Below are 19,996 nucleotides of genomic sequence, written 5' to 3'. Positions count from 1 at the left end.
TTTGAATCAAGAACGACACTTCGAGGAGGTGAGGGACAGCAGCTCCGCGTTTCCCCAGATCGTGCGGAGATGCGAGGGTTGCCGCTTCTACCCGAGCCCGACCGACGCCTCCAACCAGTGCGAACAAGCGCGGCTGCGAGTAGAGATTCAAGTAAATTGGTATACTGTGAATAGAGAGAATGAAAAAGAGATTCGCCTGTTGAATCTACAATGGCAGCTTCTTATAGCGAAAGTCCGAGGAATTCAAGACTTAAAACACAGGCGTGGGCATCAAGGCGCCGTGGTATACTGCAGGCGGTCTCTCCACGCCGACGGATGCCGCCCCCTCATCCGCATGTTTTAAACCGAGCCGCCCAAAGCTCCTCAAACATTGTTCTTCGCAACTCATATCCTCCCAGTTTCTCAAGCCTGTCGTAGCAGGATACTACAATGGCCTCTGTGTCCCTTCCTTCCCTCCTGCGCGCATCCACGCGCTCGCTCAGGCGGCCCACAGCCATCCCCGCATTCTCCCCAGGTTTCGCGCGTTCGCTGTCAACCAAACACCCGGCGGGTTTTGTGCCCCCAACAGAAGATGACCTTTTGGAACTCCGCGAGAGAGTACAGGAATTTACTCGTAAGGCCTAGGATTATCTCATGGAAGGTGTCATCATACTGACCAGCCCTTCCAGGACGCGAAATTCCAGCCGAGGTAGCCGCCCAGACAGATCAGCTGAATGAATTTCCGGCGGACATGTGGAAGAAATTGGGAGATGCTGGGTATGACCTCCTCCTCACATACTCATCAGCCAAATATATAGTTCAATGCGCTGATAAGCTCGTTCGCAATCTAGATTTCTCGGAGTCACAGCCAACGAAGAGTATGGTGGTCTGGGAATGGGCTACCAAGCCCATTGTATTGTGATGGAAGAACTGAGCCGAGCATCTGGTAAATATTACATGGTTTGCGATGAATGAGAAAAGTGGCCAAGAACCGATCTAATTTGTTTACCTTTTGCCCAGGAAGTATCGGACTGTCCTATGCCGCCCACTCCCAACTTTGCGTCAACCAGCTTTCCCTAAACGGCTCAACTGAGCAAAAAGAACGATTCCTACCAGGCTTGCTTTCAGGAGAGAAGATTGGAGCTCTCGCAATGTCAGAACATTCGGCTGGATCCGATGTGGTCAGCATGAAGACTACTGCCAAGGAGGTCGACGGCGGCTGGGTCCTCAATGGAACCAAGATGTGGATTACCAACGGCCCCGACGCAGACTACATTGTTGTATATGCTAAGACCGAGCCTGAAAAGGGATCCAAGGGTATTACTGCTTTTGTTGTCGAGAAAAACTTTGAGGGATTCTCGTGCGCCCGCAAGTTGGACAAGCTGGGCATGCGCGGTTCTAACACCGGCGAGCTCATCTTTGAGGATGTCTTTGTTCCCCGGGAGAACCTACTCGGTGAGGTGAACCGAGGAGTCAAAGTTCTTATGGAGGGTCTTGACTTGGAGCGACTCGTATTGAGTGCTGGGCCTCTTGGGTATGTGGCTCTATTGTGTATTCACCAGAGCAATCCTATTCATACTAACGTCTTCCCAGCATTATGCAAGCTGCCCTAGACTTGGTTCTCCCTTACACTCACGTCCGGAAGCAGTTTGGTACTCCCATCGCACATAACCAGCTGATTCAGGGCAAGTTGGCAGATATGTACACTAAACTGGCCGCCTCGCGGGCATATACTTATGCCACGGCTCGCGAAGTTGATAACGCGGCGGCATCACCGAATCCTCTAGTGATTCGCACCCAAGATTGCGCGGGAGCGATCCTGTACGCTGCTGAGCGTGCTACCGAGTGTTCTTTGGATGCCATCCAACTGATGGGCGGCAATGGATATATCAACGAGATTTCTGCCGGGCGTCTGCTTCGCGATGCGAAGCTGTACGAGATCGGAGCAGGTACCAGTGAGATTCGGCGGATGGTCATCGGTCGCGCATTCAACAAAGAATATGCTTAGGGCGGTTCATTAGGATTTTACGGGAATAGATGTAGCGAGTGTATTATGACTTCATAATTGACTTGATGAGGGTAATATTTTTTGCGTCCTAGGGGGTAGATTGATGCCTTCATTCGTAGTACTCATTACATGTCATTGGAGGAGATATTCCATCTGGCGTATGAAGAAAGATGCAGATCAGATTGAATCGCACGTCAGCCGCAATCCACTCCATCAGCCTCGTCTGGTAGATCTGCGCACGCGGGAGGGTGGCGGATCAGATTTCACATCGGTACTGGCTTCATTCTTCGAGGCTAGTCGTTTGGTTCGGGTTCGAGGGGGTTTCCCGCTTGCCTCGTTCGCATGTTCTTCTTCGGGGGAAACCTCGGCTTTTCGCTTGCGACCTCTCTTGGCCGGAGCTGTCACGACCGGACTGGGCACCTCCTTTGGCGATTGAATCAACTCCGGCGTTGTGTTCGATGCGTCCCCATTATCTGTTGTATTCTCCAGTGACAGAATATCAGACATCTGGTCTGAGCTGTCCGCCGGGTCATACTCCTCCTCGCAGGGGAATTCATCATCAGCAAAAGATGGCTCCACTAGTGATGTATCCATTGCCTTTCTCTTTCGCAATCGTGATTTGTCCAGCGCCGGCTGGGCAAATTTGAAAATCTCCCGCCAGTCTTCCAATAGTGCGACCTTGTCTCCATGCCCGGGCTCGTATATTTGAACAGCGATATCCTGGTCCTTCTCCAGATTTGGCGTCCTCCAAATGACGCCCTGAAAAGTGGTTACATCCGGCTTCAGGGTGGACTTCGGTGGGCCGAGTCGATTATTTGTTCGCGAACCAGCTGATCGGCGTGGCTTCGTAGAGGCATCGATCTCCTTCACTACAGCAGGGTTGTGTTTCACAGTCGGGTCGTCATCATGGTAGTCATCCGAGTAGTATTCCCAGTCGCTGAAATAGTCTTCGACATCCATCGCAGGGTCTTCGTACAAGGCAGCTTCATAATATGAAGTTCCGGCGAGTTCATCCTGAGCGAGGCCGGCACCTGATTAGCAAGGGTTCACTCCAAAGGGGGCGCCGAACATAGCCGCTGAACAGGACAACTCACAACGAGGTCCGGCACAAGATCTTCCAGCAGATACTCATCATCCCACTCGTAGTACTCGTCGTCGTCAGACATGCTTTCAGTCGAGTCCGGGAGAAAATCTCAAGGTCAAGTTCGAACAAATAAAGGCAAGATGAAGATTAAGGGTCGGACAGAAAAGACAGATGAATTATGGGTATATACCATGCACAAGAACCATGCAAGAAGAGAAATGAAGGGAAGAACTGAGGTTGTGCAGAAGGTGACGAAGATCCGGCTGATCTCTGCATTCTGGATGTCAGAGGAGCCTGCTAATGTAAGCCTTGGCATTTTTCCCGGCTCCACATTTCTTTTCTATATGGATCCCTTCTTTTTCTACCCACAAGAACCGACAAGAACCGAGATCCGACGAGAGATGATAGGTTGAGTCTTGTAATCAACATCTTATTAGGAAATGTGACATGAGATTTTGAATTTTTGTACCGCTTCAAGGTATAACCCCCCTGAATCAGGTCATATCTTTTGCCAAGCCAAGAATTTCAAGGCATCCCAGCACAGTCAGCACTATGATATTTGGGCTTGGACTCAGCCTCCATTACCTTGATCTGACTATATCTTAACTACTTGGACTTAATAGCACAACTGTTTGAGAACTGTTATCCTTGATTTATCTTCAATCTAGTGAGTGGTGCCGACGGAAAACCAGATAGACACAACTCCAGTAAATAGGTCCATTTCATCTGTCTTCAAAATTGCCACTCATGATTGAATGTAGAGAGCCTCGAACTGGATTTTGATGATGCGATACCAAGCATGTGCGTGCGTTTATATCATAAATAGAACATGCTTGGGTGTCAACAGAGATATACTTTCGAACGAGGTAACAGAGGGCCCTAGCTTTGTCGGCTGCTCGCGGTTGACAAGCATGAAGAATTTTCTAAACTCCTCCCGTTCTCCCGCAGTATATAGTGCCATAGGGTGTTATAACACACCCTCTTGATTCTTTTTTACGTATTTTTATTCCTATCTTGAGTTCCTCAGTTCCTGGGCTATTTATCTATCCAATGTAACTAATCCGATTCTCTTTTACACTGATGCGGGACCTTTTTGTCTTTTTTTTTTTTTTTTTTTACTTTCCACCTTTTTAGTAGAGGCCCGCAGCGGCTCTGCAGTCGGATCAGATCACCCTGTCATGAACCGGATTCAACGCCATTTGAACAATCGTTGCTTTCATATTGTGTGTCCGCCAATCAATACTCCACAGTGCAATAACCCCCAACTTTGAGTCATGATCGACACTGGTAACTACACAGCCCTATCGCACCCGAAACTCTAGTTCTATAGTTACTTCAACTCTTGAGCTTGGGTCCTAATTGCCCCTTTCGAAATAAACAGAGAACCAGGTCTCGATATTCGGTCATTTTACAGTATTTTTTGGCCGGGATGCTGGGGCATAATTAGCATCGTTCCCAGCAGAGCACATAGACGGAATCCTCGCGTCATATTCCTGGTCATACTTGTTATGATGATTACTAGGGGTCCCTTAGCAGTGCTCTTCGCCCTTGAAAAGGGTTGCCCCAGAAAGGCCTACCGAAACTCTCATCTATGGTCTTCTTGCGACAATTTGCGATTTGCTCAAGATCTTCGCGCTCAACAATACTCAAGTTGCCGTTTACTCGATTGGATATCACACATCCTCTCTTTTCGGTCAAGCCACCGGTCTTTGCACGATTTTGCGCAGTTCCGCGGCCAATCTGACCTTCATATTTGAAAGCACAGATCGCTTCGGCAGTAGGCGAGTCGCCGGGGGGGGCGATGGCGTTTCACTAGTGGGATTTGGGGGCCGCCCTCAGTGGCCAGGTTCCCGGCTGCTCATTTGCCCCATACGACTTCATTCAGCCCAGCGCACATGGGTTGTTTGGCTCAGCCCCTGCTAGTCCACCGGGCAAGCGGCTCCATTGCGCAGGGGTTTGCCCGAATATTTGTGGAAACAGACTTCTTAAGGCGTTGCGTCCCGTCATCGCCAGAATATTCAATTCCGCGGATTTGGTGAAACGCATGATTACGAGAAGCCACGAATGGAAGAACGTGGCAGCCAAATCGCTCTCTCGTCCCTGTCGAGGCGTGGATCGGAATCCGAACGTGCAGTCAGCCCTCTGGAAGGAAGCCCAGTGCACTCCATTCACGATCTCCCTCCCCATATCGATTCCGTTCATGTACCGCATGACGAGCTCCCGGCCTATTCGCGGGCCCCGCCAGGCAATCATACTCTAGGCCGTGGTCACAGCACCACGCTGCATCGCTCAGTGCTCGTTCCTTTTCTGACGTGCCTCTTTGTCGGTCTAGTGGTCTATTCTTGGGTCATCCTGGCGATTCTGTGTTTTCGCCCCATTAGCACCAAAAGTTGGGACGTACGGACGGATAAATATGGTTACTATCCGAAGAACCTGCACTATGACTTCGATGTACGGCTATACCGCTCCGCTAGAATCATACAGTCCATCGCAGGCGTGCTCATTCTGCCATGGACCTCAGCAGTCTGCGCTTATGCGGCAGTGGTCTTCGTCCAGAACCAAAAAGATAGCCTGGGCCTAAGTATGCGACAAATGATCAATCTGGCGGATCGTCGATGGCTGGATCTATCTCTGATTCCGGATCTGATTGCTGGAAACTGGAAAAAACATGGAAGTGGCTTCCTGGCCCTGGCCATCCTGCTCCACTTCCTCGCTCTGATTATCTACCCGATTCAGTCAATTGTGATTAACCCCGACATGCGCCATATTCCGGTTGCTCGGAACCAATTGAGCGAAATCGGTGACCTGGCTCACTTGGATCCGTACTATGATGATAATACTGGCAGCGATGTAGTGCAAACGCGCGACGCCTTTCTCGGGGCGGATCAGCATACCTGGCAGCTGCACCTGTGGCAGAATGGAGGGCAGCAGGAATTATCAACGTTTTCGAACTTCTCCACCATGGATGATCCGTTTTATGCACCTTTTCCAAATGGGTTTAATACAGGCATGATCCGGCAGTATTCTCCACGGCTCAATTCGACCGCCACTGTGCGAGTCATCGAGCCGGATGAGTACCCATCAGACTGCAACGCCAATTCAACAAATCTGTTCGCCAACTACTCATCCTCTTTAATAGACGACTATTATACGGCATCTTGGATGGTTTCCGGCTGCATGCTTGAATCCAACATTACCTCGCCCTGGACGGCAACGCGGAATCGCCAAGACTTTTACGAGGTACTCTATCTGAACGTGTCTGACTCGGATGAAAGATACGTGTCAACTTCACTGTCAAATGGCACACTGTTTGAGATCTCGCTCCGAACGACCGCTGGCTATTTCGAGCTCCCGAATTACATGAACAATCAAATCGCGGGTCTATTGCTCGACAATGACCCGACGACAGATTGTATAGACAATACCGGAAACTGTATTCAGCAAACCGATGAATATTATTTCTACCGCCGTCTCCGTCGTCGAAGTACCAGCAATATAACGGAACATATCTCTCAAACCCTTCCGTGGGATCCACTAGTCACTGAGAACAAGGGACCTCTGTTAACAACGGCCCTTGCCATCTTTGGACCAGGCTCATTTTTGGACACCTTCTTTTCTGACTTCAGCGTGGTTGGAACCAACATGAAAGCTGCCGATTCCTCAGAGAACCCTCTGTACCGTCGCATTGGTGATACCTACTGTATTGAAGTCGCTCCTTTGATGAATATGGGCAGCTCTACTATCTCTTCATACATTTCAGCAGACACTTGTGTCATGGCCTCCGCAGATTATGATACATATCCTGCGAGCTATATGGCTCATCAAGCGGCGTCAAGCTGGATTAAACGATTGTTCGGTGACAAGCTGATTCTGGCCAACACAGTCACTGCAGCTGCCTTTCTGTCCAATAAGCACTTTGTCGAAGCCTTGAACCCCTCGTATGAAACCTATCAAGATCTTGGATCCAAGATTCTGGTTCCACATTCTACCTTGGCCGGTGTGATTGTTGTGACAATATTTCTGGGTCCATATATCCTCATGTTGCTAGCACTTACGGTCTATGGATTCCGGTATCCGCGTTGGACTTCGCGCCTAGACTCATTTGCCATGCTACGCATTGGCGCCGTCTACGGCGAAGGGTTTTTCCCGATGCTTGTTTCGCTTGAGACGCGGAATGCCAAGGAGCTGGATCAGGTACCGGGCGTGATCCGTGATGTCGGTAATATCGCAGATGATGCTATTATCCCGATTGGTCGGATTGGTTTGGGAGAAGGGAAGCCCTTACGCCACGGACGGAGATACGAATGTTACGAAGGAGATAATGAGCCTTTAACTCTGACAGAGTTTAATAAGATTCGACGTGGTGGCTGATGGATGTAAATAGGCTGAATTTTAGAATCAATATTTTCATTGCTTAAAGATGTTTTTACATGGAAAATCTCTCAAGTTAGTTCCTGTAGTGAGAAGGAAGAGGCTTGTGATATCCTTATACTATTTAGTGGGGATAAGAGGAGATTCACAATAAGGCTAGACTGACAGGACTTCCAGATGGATAAGGTTTGTTGAGAAGGTTCAAAGCTTTAGCGAGTCGAAATGTTTAGAGAATAGAGAAGTACGTGAAGGTGATGGGTATTGACAGTCAACGTATTTAATGCCTAATCTGGTGACCTCAGTAATTCCTCACTACCATTATACTGTAGGGCTTATATGAGCTTCCCAAGCAAATCCCTGGGCTTGCACGAGCGGGTTATTGGATTCCGTAAAAAAATATTTCTCAAGGTATGTAACATCGGGCGTACCAAGACGCCAATTGTCACCAATCATTGTTCCAAACTCGAAAGAAAATGAAGTTTAGCTATCAAGTCATAGAATACCAGAACTTCGGCGTCATAAAGCCATAGAACAAAACCGGAATAATTACCACTGTATTTGCCCCGATGAAAACGTCACCTCCTATCTGTTCAATAGAACCACAGAGCTTAAGCGGTCATAAAATTAGATTGGGCCCTTTAATTTGTAAAATGAGGCCCTCAGATTACAATATTTCAATCCATGGTGTTTTGAAATCAACCGCTAACTGACCATACATCATGTCATTCAGGATAAAAGAGTGTTCATTGCTTGCTGATTTAGGAGGAAAAGGCTATCTATGGTGGCTTTGACAATAGAAAAGCAGAATTTTGGGCTTACGTGTAAATAGCTGGGATAGCGAATGGAAAGGTGTGAGAATATTGATGAGCGCAGCATACACTGCTTTTATTATCTTTCCTCGGACTCGATGTTCCATCAATGTCGTAATATTGACCATCAAAGATTAGCGCCTTATCATAAAGACTGTGTATTGTGTAAGAACGCCACACCTGTCTCTAGAAGCTATAGCTATTCCAAATTACTGGAAAAATAGCCTATGAGTCTATCTCAGCGTGGTAACCGTGCACTTCTGCTTACGAAAGTCTCTTGGGCAGTAGCAAGAGCGTCAAGCTTTTCTGCGGCCAATTCGCGATTTTGAAGTTCGTTCTTCTGCCAATTGATGTTCTTGATTTGCTCCTGGGCAAATTTTGCTTCATTCACAAGCTGACGTCTCTGAGCTTTTGTCATTGAACTATTTGGGGAAAGACTCATCTAGTTGCGATTTATAATAGCTTTAGCATCTGCTCGGATACCCTCCCAGGGAGTTGCTAAAACTTTATCCAATGTAACATTGGTGATTGCCTCAGTAGCGGCTGCTCGCAGCTTTTTTGCAAGGTCATCCTGTGGGTTTGCCGCGGTCATATTGATAGAAAGCCAATGACCCTTTTTTCGAAAATAGCTTGTAGTTTTCGTATAAAAAAAAGATATTCTAGGATAGTTTTCTGTTCAGATACGTTTGATCGGAATGCGCTACTATTATTAATTATAATTATATGCTCCGGTCAAAAATAGAACCAATGAGTTTCGAAATCTATTTATAATCCTGCGTTATATACGTGATGGAGCTAAATCGCTTTCTTCCTTTCTCTCCTCACCAATAAAGCAAGCATTCGTCCTTTAGTTCGCTGAGTCTGGCGAATGGGATAGGTGTGTACAATGCTGGGCTGTGTACGCAGTAAGACGTACTCCTTTCCTTCCCCAATAAGTCAAGGGCAGCAAAAAGCGGTCGTATCAGCCTTAACACCTGGAGGAAAACCTAGGGCCAACCCGCCTGTTCGCCTCAGGTTGCGTGGTGTTCATACGAAGACCCTGCGCCTCAAAGACAGGGTTGTTTTGACCGACGATCTGGCTCACTAGGTAGAAAGCCGATCGGAACCACTGACCGGACACTTACGTTTTTAGACCTGCATGGTGGCGAGGAGAATACCGTTCGTGATGCCAAGCTAGACAAATTTTGGCAACGAATCAGTGCTATTCGGTATATCCATGGAATAGGGAGGACTGGAGATGTAAGAAAATCCATTCATCAAAACATGAATTCAGTTATTCGCGTTCCATTAAGCATGGCTAGAGAATACTTTTTTATTCACGGCTTTAGTAAACAGATTACACAAAAGTAAGTTTGCTAGTTATTGAGGTGATTGATGACCACGAGGTAGTGAGATCTATTGGGAGGGTGCGCAACCCTGGACGAGCGGTACCTGATGGCACTTCTTGAGACCCTGACTAAAACGTAGGAGAGCCGATACTCCCAAGCCCTAGCAGACCCGTCTAGCGGCGGGCACTAGATCAGGATGCTGCTCGGCAAGCACAGGATAAGTAATGTCGAATAAAAGCCAAAATCGGGCAAACTACATCGATTAAGACGTCGAGGAGGCCGGGTGAGTGTTGGTGTGTTGATTGACGATATAATCTGCGCTCGATCGCGAATGGGCACCGAAGGGATTTCGATAGTCATGCCGCTGCCCTCCAAAATTCAAAGAACATCAAGCCTATTCTCAACTAGCCTGGAGCCAGCCCCTTTTTTGACGGCCCCGAATTTAAGCCCTCTTTGGAATCGGATAAATACAGGAAATGAAAACATCTCAGATCCGAAACAGATTTAGGCTGGCGCAATTAAGGCAAAAAGGCGCTCTCCATCCCGGCACACAAGCTTCCCCGCGTCAGCCAACGGAGGTCCGTGGCCTACGAGGACCAATCGACGGATGATCGGCATCTCGGAAGTCCAATACAGTCAACGCCTAATACTACTGTCGGATGGTGTCCATAGGCACAATCCAGAGGCCGGTCACACCTGAGTGGTCCGGTTAAAAGCCAGGACTAAGGATTTTGAATAATAACTTCCCATCTGCCTCAATTGTTGTATCTTAGCTTACCCAGACCCCCCCCCCCCCCCCCCCCGATCTTCTCAGAATTCTTTTATATTTGGCTTTCTCAAAGCCTCTGAACCCCTTTCTGTCTATCTTTGGTTCGCTTTGTTCAAAAACTAGGATTATCGAATTATTGGAACCGAGTATTCAGTATGACTGCAAGTGGTGTCGGCACCGAGCTGTCGGCAAAACGCCGACAGTTTGCGGGTGAGTCTGGATTCAAAGGCCTCGTGAGCAATGGCAGGACCTTCGCGATCGCTCTTTTCGCGTCTTTGGGAGGCCTAGTTTACGGATGTATGAGAAAGCTCTTTCATTTAATCCTGGGGATTTTCCCAATGCTAACCTCATGTTAGACAATCAAGGAATGTTCTCGTCAATTTTGACTATGAACTCGTTTCAAAAGCAGGTCGGTGGCAGAGATATTCGGAAGCAAAATGGCACAGCTCAGCTGATATCATGTTGTCATTTAGATCAAAGGCTATGCCGCCGAAACCGGAACTAAACAAGCCATCGTGACTGCAATCCTGGAGCTTGGCGCATGGGTAGGCACTTTGCTGAATGGATGGCTTGCAGACGCAATTGGCCGACGTGCAACAACAATTCTTGCTGTCATTGTCTTTTGTATTGGTGTCATAGTCCAAGCGAATACCAAGGCCGTCAGCTACATTCTTGGCGGACGATTTGTCACCGGCTTGGGTGTGGGTAGTTTGAGCATGATCGTACCTCTGTACAATGCAGAGCTGGTATGTTACGGAAGAAGAGTACCAATAATGGAAAAAGAAGTTTTTTGACATAATCACAGGCCCCGCCAGAAATTCGTGGTTCTTTGGTCGCCGTTCAGCAGTTGGCAATTACCTTTGGTATTATGGTCAGTTTCTGGATTGGATATGGATGCAACTTCATCGGCGGCACGGGCGAGACTCAATCGCAAGCTGCGTGGCTGGTTCCAGTTTGTATCCAACTGGCCCCTGCTATAGTACTTGGTATTGGCATGGCAGTATTCATGCCCCAGTCCCCCCGTCACTTAATGAACACAGGTCGCGAGGAAGAATGTCTCGAAGTTCTGGCTTGGTTGCGTGGTAGAAACACGGACGATATGCTGGTCCGCATTGAGTACTTAGAAGTCAAGGCCATGCATATGTTTGAAAAGGAGACTTCTGCCACGAGATACCCGCAGTACCAAGATGGATCTAGAAAGAGCCGCCTCATGATTCTCATCAATGACTACAAATCTCTTGTGACTAACCCTTCTCTTTTCAAACGTTCCACTGTTGCTGTGAGTAGCGTTGATGAATCCAGTTTCCCCACTCTTAACCACTTTCTGATCCTTGAGCCTCAGTGTTTGATTATGGTATTCCAGCAATGGAATGGAATTAATGCCATCAATTACTACGCGTAAGTGGAGGACTTTGATTGAATTATTCTTCAACATTGTTAACAGGCCAATATTTAGGCCATTTATCTTCAAAGGCATAGGCTTGACCGGTAACACCATTGATCTTCTTGCCACTGGTGTCGTCGGCATCATGGAGTTTGTTTTCACCATTCCCGCCGTTCTATGGGTTGACAAGTTTGGAAGAAAGAGCATTCTCATTGCTGGTGCTCTTGGCATGGCATCATGTCATTTCATCGTCGCGGGAATAATCGGCGCCTACAAAGATAGCTTTGAAACACACAAGTCTGCTGCCTGGGCTGGGGTGGTCTTCGTCTGGATTTACTGCATCAATTTCGGTTATTCATGGGGCCCAGTGGCCTGGATTGTTGTATCGGAAGTATTTCCTTTATCCATGCGTGCCAAAGGCGTCGCTCTTGGTGGAAGCAGTAACTGGGTAAGTCTCTCATATGTCGTCAAAATAAGAACGAAAGTAAAGATAGGATACTGACACTACATTTTCAAAAAGCTCAATAACTTTGCCGTTGGAATGGCTACTTCGCCTTTTATTTCCAATACTCAATTTGGAGCATTCATCTTTTTCGGTTGCGTCACCTTGATTGGTGTCTTTTATGTCTGGTTCTTCGTTCCCGAAACTAAAGGCCGTACCCTTGAGGAGATGGATGAGCTCTTCGGTGTCACAGGTATCGCGGCTGCTGATGAGGAGCGCAAGCGTCGGATTGAAAGAGAAATTGGTCTACTAGCATTGCTTGGCGAAGATGATGGATACATCGAAGAACCCAAGACTGGCTCAGATGAAGTAATTGAGCACAAGGCCCAGGGTGTGGAGCCTATTGAACTTGCATCAAAAGATGCGTAACTCTAAGTGGAAGTCCAGTCTGACATGTAGATTGGTATATATTATGGTGCCCTCAATCTAACTAGGCTCGATATTTGGTGCTGGTTGATTCATATATAGCGCTTCCCAACTGTTTCATCAGAGTCTTCATAGTCGAACCTTCTACCATACCGCAGCTCTTAATGGGAGTAGCAAGAAGTCTCTGTTCAAAAATTTATTAAGCTGTCTTGGTAGAGCTAAAGCCGTAGAGACTGTGCATTTCCATGAAATATCTTGCGGGTCTGCTTCTCATCAAAGAGTTCTTTGAGTTGGGCTTCCATCGTGCGATTGAGCATCTCCACGACTGGCGCTGGGGTATAGGGATAATCACTACCATATAGAAGACGGTCCGCCTCTCCAATCCTTAAGTATCCATGGATGAGATCTGGGAAAGCATACCTGCCAGATCAAAAAAGCATCGAGTTCTGAAAAGTTCTTTCACGCGTTCACTAGTCAATTTCTCGGTGCCTTGGAGCATCCTAGAAGAAAAGGCCGTAAACCGCCCAACAAGAGGAGGCAAGGTAGCACCACAATGAGAGACCAAGAATGTCAAGTTCTCAAATTGTGACACTGTTCCCGATAGGAGTAAATTGACCACGGCGCGAGTCCATCAATCTCATCATTACCCCGTCTGAACAAGGGGCAAAATGAGCTCCTCCGCCATCTCTAGATACTTCTGGGTGAACGTGAACACCCGTTTCCAGCTCGTATATCATCGGAGCCATAGCAAAACGATGGGTCGCCTCAGACACCGTCTCAGAACGGGCAGCTCATGCGGATACAAAATCACTTTTGTGAGATTATTCAGATGTTCAAGGCATTGACACTTGCGCTTTCGCTACAGGCGCCTCGCACAGATCCACATACTCGAGCCGCCCGATGCTAGCCCACCAGTAGCCAGGTTTGAGGCCAGGTTTAATAATACAGTTCAGCAAACTGACATTAGATAATCAAAACGTATTCTAGGGAAAGAAGCTCTTACTCAGAATCAAGGGGCTATTCTTGATGACTAGGAATGCAAAAGGGACTCGAAACACAAATGCGAATCGCCAGTTCCAGTCACCAATATGGAGTAGAAGCAAGCGCGCGACTTTGCCGCGCACTATCCGAAGCGGAAACTATCAACATACCCTCAAATCGTCCACTGTAAGCATGGCGAGGAAATTGGTGAGACTCCTATCGTTATTTGAATTTCCTAACTTTCTGAATTTACTATCTTTCGGAAATTTCTGGTACTATTCTCGGGGACCAGTAGAGCATATAATGGAGTCTCGCCGTGGGCAATGCGCTATTTTACCGAGTCTAATTGCATTGTCGATAATACGTAGAACGGGCTTGTCGATATGCACTCTGTGTTTCTTCTTAGTCGTAATCCATAGCTGAGCTTTCGCTTCAACTTATAGAATGCCTATACCACTCGATCTTGAATCCGAGTTCCTCTGGCTCCCCTGAAGAGAGCATACTAAGAAGTCCACGCTCCTCTAGATCCCGGCAAAATGTTTTTTTGAGTGAGAATTCCTCTGCTGAAATATGTTCACCGATACCGTCATAGCTATAACCACCCAAGTTTCCACTACTAGCTATTTCAGGCTTGCTTGTCTCTCTAGTGCGACAAAGGACGATAGCCCACCAATATCGGAAATATTTCCACAATTTGCGAATAAAACCGCTTATAACCGTACGCAGTTGCGGGGTTAATATTTCTTCGGCCGCGGTGTCTTTCGAATTATTTCCTCCTAGAAAGAATGTCTCTGTGTGCACGGCTAATTCCGCAATCGTGATATATTTATTGTGCCAGCATTTGATGATAACATCGTCAATGAATGAATCCCCATCTAAATTTGGAAATTCCATGTTCTGTAGTAAATCCACAACTTTGCGTCCATGCTCCTTAGGATCTTCGGTAAGGCTTCGGTCTCCGTAGACCTCGAAGCCGTAGTTGATAAGGTAGTACAATGAACCCAGGGCAAATTGTTCAGTTCGAGGACCTAGCACACCAGAGCTTCCACGTCGTCCGTGATGTTGCTCTTGGTCGTTGAGTAATCCAATAAATCTGTCATGAAGAGATTGTCCATGCTTTAAAGGGAACAACGCTTTTCTCACTGAAACTCTCGCAGTTCATGCGAGTGCCAGTGGAGAAAGACAGGAATATCCGTGAGAAGTTCACCGTCCATATGAAAAGTACAGAACAGGAACACATAAACACATAGTTTGATGCTTTCATATCATATCAGACGAGACCTCTATCAAATATGCGTATGAGCAGGTATATACGCTGAAAGACGCTGAAATTGATATTATCTACCAAGATTTCGTATCGACGCGCAACTATTGTTGAAGAATACATCAACTTACATTTGAATCAACGGAGCCGATACCTCAATCGTTATGCCGGGCACACCTGGTGTTTCTGTTCACCAGGAGCTTTGGATGTTTGTCAACCGGTGCCGCTTTACCCCTCTAGAAGCCCTTCGCTCAGCAACGCCTAGAGTTGTGGATCGTTTCAAGCCATCCGATTGAGGCATAGTTGAGCATGGTCGTTTAGCAGATCTTCTACTTGTTTCTGGGAAGCTTGACCGCTCAATTGACGATCTTGGAGATATTAGGATCGTCTGGAGAAATGGAGAGGCTGTGGTGAAAAAGTTATGGGATATTGGTACTTCTTAGTCTAGATCACCCGTCAAACTTTCGAGTCATCACTCATTCATCAATAGTTCTTTCCATGGCTCTTTTCAATATGATCGGCTAAAATTCCGTCATACTCACCCTCAACTATACGGCCTTCCGTAGACAACTCCAACTGGGGTGAGACATATAATCCCAATCCGGAAAGCGGTCATTGATTATGTCACACTCGGCTTTCCCCGCAATCTCTCGCTTTGCGTCGGCCCAACAAGTACCGCTCACGAGCTTCTCCCGCAGAAGAAAAAGCCGCCCTTTCTTTTCGAGTTGCATTCCACTGTTTTTATCCCTCGATCATGATACTGAACTGACTCTGTGAAGAAGTGGTCATACCTGTCTAGCAGCAGAGCAGCAGCACATCAAACGCTGCTCTCACCACTTATCCGTCATGACCCTCTCATCCCTTCTCCGCATTACTCCCCGCTTCGCCCCGACCGCGGCCCGCAGAACCACAAGAGCTGTTTCATCGATATCCGGCACGACGCCGAGCACCAAATCTTTGGACTCAATTCTCATCGCAAACCGTGGTGAAATTGCGCTGTATATACTTCCATCTCTGCTATACTTTCGTGGTTCTTGAAGCTGATGTTCCTCTGTGTGCTAGCCGTGTAGGCCAGACTGCGGCTGAGCATGGCATTCGCGTCACTACTCTTTACACAGACCCAGATAGCCGCGCACAACATGCGTTGAGCACGCCGTTCGCATTTAATCTGGGATCTGTTTCGGCATACTTGGATGGAGATCGGATCATTGAGATCGCGAAGAAGGAAGGCTGTCAGGGAATCCACCCTGGGTATGGATTTGTGAGTTGTCTATTCCATAAGCCTATCTATTGGAAAATCTGTCGCTAATTATAGCTTCTAGTTGAGCGAGAATTCAAATTTTGCCCGGAAATGTACAGAAGCTGGACTTGTGTTCATCGGCCCTCCTTGGAAGGCGATCGAAGATATGGGTGATAAGAGGTACGGCTGACATGCTGAGATATTGGTTTAGGAATATTGTGACAAAAGCTGATATCGATGGGACAGTCGTTCAAAGGAGATCATGCTGGCCGCAGGCGTGCCCTGCGTCCCTGGTTACCACGGCCATAATCAAGACCCTACCTTCCTCGAAGCCGAGGCCGATAAGATCACATACCCAGTCCTAATCAAAGCTATCAAGGGCGGAGGTGGAAAGGGAATGCGTATTGCCAGCTCCAAAGCAGAGTTCCAGTCCCAGTTAGAATCTGCAAAGTCAGAGGCTATGAACTCGTTTGGTGACGACCAGGTTCTGGTCGAAAAGTACATCACAACGCCTCGGCATATCGAAGTCCAGGTGTTTGCGGACAAGCATGGTAATTCTGTCGCTCTGGGAGAGCGTGATTGCAGCATTCAACGCAGACATCAGAAGATTTTGGAGGAGTCTCCAGCACCCCATCTGCCAGACACTACGAGGAAAGATATCTGGGCCAAGGCTCGCTCTGCCGCTCTGGCGGTTGGATATGAGGGGGCAGGCACTGTGGAATTCATTTTCGACAACGACACTGGTGACTTTTACTTTATGGAAATGAATACTCGGCTGCAGGTCGAGCATCCTGTAACGGAGATGGTCACTGGCCAGGATTTGGTCCACTGGCAGATCATGGTGGCCGAGGGTGCCCCTCTCCCTCTGACACAAGAAGAGGTGGAAGAAAGGATATCTCAAAGCGGCCACGCTATTGAAGCTCGCATCTACGCCGAGAACCCTGAACAGGGGTTCATCCCTGACTCTGGGCGGCTGATCCATGTCCGCACACCCGCCCTCACAGAGAATATCCGCATCGATGCCGGATTTGTCGAAGGCGATGATGTGTCGGCTCACTACGACCCTATGATCTCCAAGCTAATCGTCCGCGGCACGACTCGCGAAGAAGCGATCCGCAAGCTGGGGACCGCGCTAGAGGAGTACGAGGTTGCAGGACCCGTCACCAACATTGAATTCCTTAAAACCATCTGCCGCAGTCCCGACTTTATCGCAGGCGCCGTCGAGACCGGTTATATCGAGAAACACCGCGAAGAACTTTTCGCGCCAAAGCCACTGGAAGATGAGCTCCTCGCGCAGGTCGCCCTGGCATGTCTACATCGCGATACCTATCAGTCTAACCACCCCCGAGCCACCACGGGGCTTGCCGGAACAACGGTCGGGTTTGCCCCGAGTTACCAGCAGCGGCAACTCTCATTCACCGAGTCGACGGGGCCGAGTAGCGCCAGTGCCAGCCCTGCTACGTTCGACGTACGGGTCCAGCAGACATCGGACGAGACATTCGATGTCGAGGTCGGTGGACGTGTCTTCTCGCAAGTCTCGAGTCGCATGGACCCAGTCTCAAACGTCGTGACCTCGTTCTTCCCACACACCCGGCTAGACACCACCGTGGTTCGGGATGAGGACACGATTATCGCGTTCCAGCGTGGCAAGCAGTACCGGCTCACGGTGCCGCGGGCCAAGTGGATGGAGAAGGCGCTGGGCATGAAGGACGTAGCCAACAGCGTACTAGCGCCGATGCCATGCAAGGTGCTCCGGGTGGAAGTACAAGCTGGTGATGTGGTGGACAAGGACCAGCCGCTAGTGGTGATCGAAAGTATGAAGATGGAGACGGTGATCCGCAGCCCCCAGCACGGCACGATCGCACGAGTTGTCCATCAACAAGGCGTAAGTCGCCCCTCCTCCCCTCCATTTCTTTTTTCTCCCGTTCCTTTTTTTCCCCTCTTGTCCCTTCTAGCCCTGTTTGTCCGACGTCCTGTGAAAAATGTGAAAAAAGAGTGCTGCCCCCATGATTACGGGGTGTCAGGGGCGGGCCTCGTGACCTGGGTGGCCTGGATCTAGATCTTTCGATTATCGGCCCGAGCATTCAGTTCATTTCCCCCTTGATCCTTGTTCCCTTTGCTTTGGCCATTATTAATAGGGGTTCGTGAACAACCGACTAACATCATACCCTGACAGGACCAATGCAAGAGCGGAACACCGCTGGTCGAATTCGCCGAGGAGGCTGAGTCGGCGTCGTAGACGGGATTCAAATTAGATAAACGTGAGGGGGTCTATCGACCTTCAGCGCGTGTGGAGAGATGCGGGAAGGGAAAGTGAGTGCCGGAGACCGTTTGTGGTCTGTGATTTACTGCATTTGGCGTTGATAGGACTCATAGTAGATCGATTAGATCCATGCAATCACCTTGAATTCTAGGCCTTACTACAGTATGAGATCTTTTGTGGAGTACTGTAGATATCTTGATACCATCTAACGTCCTTTTTTCTTTTGTGGCTTTACGCGACCGGCCCAGGTGAAATTCTTCCCGCCTGCGGTGCCTTTGTTGGTGTCTTTGCTGGTGTCAAGTCGCGGAAATCAACGGTCCACTTACATATAATCCGGCGATTCCGTTGCAAACAATGATGGCCGACTCCCACTCGGCCACTTGGTCTCGTCCTCGTCTCGATGTGCGATAAACAAATTGTGGAGAAAGGACGAGCAAGTGGATCTGACGAGGACCAGCGCAAAGACTCCACTCTGCTGGGTGGGGAAGCCTTCTGGGGGCACATCATCTACATCTCAAGGACCAGCGGGCGCGTTGGTCGAGTGGGTCTTCCCGGGGGAAGTGGCTGCCCCCGATCGCTGGAAGGTCCTCTGTCATCCGTACGGTCCGGCGCCCGGAGGATAGATCCAGCGCCATCCTGGACTTGTAGAATTGCCACTATGACGAGTGATGGCTTCATCCTGCATCCTGTGCACGGAGATTTTCTCTTCCCAAGTAGTGGGTACTTGGACATCGAGCATCTGCCACTATTTTAGCCCCTGTTATCTTAGAACTCTTCTGATCAGGGAATTCTTGGTGAAGCGGGCCCAGACCTCGTTCACTGTGGTGGTTCTCAAGGTGGCAAAAAGGAGGCTGCGTCGAAATTGCAAATCAACCTGTACAGCAGATCAAGGCCAGCGGCAACTGCGGCTTGCAGGCCGAGTTGAGGTCCTTCCGGAGAGAGTGTTTTCTCCTGTGGGAGGATGGTGGAATTGGATGCATCTCCTGTCAGACAATTGAAACATCAAACATTTGAAAAGCGGAAGGGAGGGGGGTAAGAGGGATTGCGAGAATGAAAGAGAAAAAGAGCAGGGCGAGTTAGTCGTCTCAAGTACCCTGAACCCCCTCTAGGTGCCGAGAGTACGAGGATTGCGGCAGAATGGATGTATAGTCCTGCTTACGGTCGGGGTACCAGGGCCCGGCCGAGCAGGTACCGGTACATTTCAGGCACAGCGTCATCCGCAGGGATCCAAGCTGGAGGTCAATTCCACCAGGTCACGAGCCCAGCAGAGACTTCTCATGTGCGACGCGACTCGACCAGCGGCCCCAGCACCGTCGCCGCGAAGGGACTAGAGGGGGTTCTCTCTACTGCCTATATCGTCTACCCAGCTTGCTTTTCCAGTACTTTGGGCCCGGGTTGCTTTTGACAGCTTCATTGTCCGTATAGCCCGCCGCATAGGCCCCCTGGATCATGTGGTGTCGAGCTCTGAGCTCGTCAGCCAAACGACGTGGCTCGCCGACCCACTGGCGCCGATCGATCGCGCCGGCGGGGGGCCCAGCCCAGCGCACCCCAGTTAAACCCCGTTAAACCCCGTCTCGAACCCCCAGCTTAACGCAACTAGCTCGGCCGCCTGACATCACCTCCTGGAAACTCGCCTCCCGGGGACAGT

At 48.9% G+C, this 19,996-nt stretch overlaps 8 protein-coding genes across 8 annotated transcripts; 4 read left to right on the top strand and 4 right to left on the bottom strand.

Moving 5' to 3' along the window:
* Window positions 1-429: 429 nt before the first annotated feature.
* On the top strand, window positions 430-1,987 carry N7462_003930 (isovaleryl-CoA dehydrogenase; the record flags this gene model as incomplete). The annotated part of the gene is made up of 5 exons (XM_057075656.1): window positions 430-613; window positions 669-756; window positions 831-925; window positions 1,000-1,513; window positions 1,573-1,987. 5 exons carry the CDS (start codon window positions 430-432, stop codon window positions 1,985-1,987), a joined length of 1,296 nt encoding a protein of 431 aa, XP_056935161.1.
* Window positions 1,988-2,200: 213 nt separating this feature from the next.
* On the bottom strand, window positions 2,201-3,153 carry N7462_003929 (uncharacterized protein; the record flags this gene model as incomplete). The annotated part of the gene is made up of 2 exons (XM_057075655.1): window positions 2,201-3,001; window positions 3,082-3,153. The coding sequence occupies 2 exons, from the start codon at window positions 3,151-3,153 to the stop codon at window positions 2,201-2,203; spliced, it is 873 nt and encodes a 290-aa protein (XP_056935160.1).
* A 1,982-nt stretch (window positions 3,154-5,135) lies between these two features.
* N7462_003928 (uncharacterized protein) lies at window positions 5,136-7,442 on the top strand (the record flags this gene model as incomplete). Its single annotated transcript, XM_057075654.1, has 1 exon — window positions 5,136-7,442. One exon carries the CDS (start codon window positions 5,136-5,138, stop codon window positions 7,440-7,442), a length of 2,307 nt encoding a protein of 768 aa, XP_056935159.1.
* Window positions 7,443-8,489: 1,047 nt separating this feature from the next.
* On the bottom strand, window positions 8,490-8,843 carry N7462_003927 (uncharacterized protein; the record flags this gene model as incomplete). The annotated part of the gene is made up of 2 exons (XM_057075653.1): window positions 8,490-8,659; window positions 8,735-8,843. The coding sequence occupies 2 exons, from the start codon at window positions 8,841-8,843 to the stop codon at window positions 8,490-8,492; spliced, it is 279 nt and encodes a 92-aa protein (XP_056935158.1).
* Window positions 8,844-10,503: 1,660 nt separating this feature from the next.
* N7462_003926 (uncharacterized protein) lies at window positions 10,504-12,603 on the top strand (the record flags this gene model as incomplete). Its single annotated transcript, XM_057075652.1, has 6 exons — window positions 10,504-10,645; window positions 10,705-10,757; window positions 10,822-11,094; window positions 11,154-11,746; window positions 11,805-12,180; window positions 12,253-12,603. 6 exons carry the CDS (start codon window positions 10,504-10,506, stop codon window positions 12,601-12,603), a joined length of 1,788 nt encoding a protein of 595 aa, XP_056935157.1.
* A 215-nt stretch (window positions 12,604-12,818) lies between these two features.
* Window positions 12,819-13,099, bottom strand: N7462_003925 (uncharacterized protein; the record flags this gene model as incomplete). The annotated part of the gene is given in 2 exon segments (XM_057075651.1): window positions 12,819-13,006; window positions 13,021-13,099. 2 exon segments carry the CDS (start codon window positions 13,097-13,099, stop codon window positions 12,819-12,821), a joined length of 267 nt encoding a protein of 88 aa, XP_056935156.1.
* A 914-nt stretch (window positions 13,100-14,013) lies between these two features.
* N7462_003924 (uncharacterized protein) lies at window positions 14,014-14,795 on the bottom strand (the record flags this gene model as incomplete). The annotated part of the gene is made up of 2 exons (XM_057075650.1): window positions 14,014-14,674; window positions 14,725-14,795. 2 exons carry the CDS (start codon window positions 14,793-14,795, stop codon window positions 14,014-14,016), a joined length of 732 nt encoding a protein of 243 aa, XP_056935155.1.
* An 896-nt stretch (window positions 14,796-15,691) lies between these two features.
* N7462_003923 (acetyl/propionyl/methylcrotonyl-CoA carboxylase subunit alpha) lies at window positions 15,692-18,324 on the top strand (the record flags this gene model as incomplete). Its single annotated transcript, XM_057075649.1, has 5 exons — window positions 15,692-15,843; window positions 15,908-16,106; window positions 16,168-16,265; window positions 16,332-17,970; window positions 18,262-18,324. 5 exons carry the CDS (start codon window positions 15,692-15,694, stop codon window positions 18,322-18,324), a joined length of 2,151 nt encoding a protein of 716 aa, XP_056935154.1.
* Between the last annotated feature and the right edge of the window lie 1,672 nt (window positions 18,325-19,996).

Source organism: Penicillium macrosclerotiorum, assembly GCF_028827735.1.
Source record: "Penicillium macrosclerotiorum strain IBT 26536 chromosome Unknown utg000003l_segment0_segment0, whole genome shotgun sequence".
Lineage (NCBI taxonomy): Eukaryota > Fungi > Ascomycota > Eurotiomycetes > Eurotiales > Aspergillaceae > Penicillium > Penicillium macrosclerotiorum.
The sequence above is the reverse complement of the archived record's forward strand: the minus strand, read 5'-3'. Positions and strand labels throughout refer to the sequence as shown.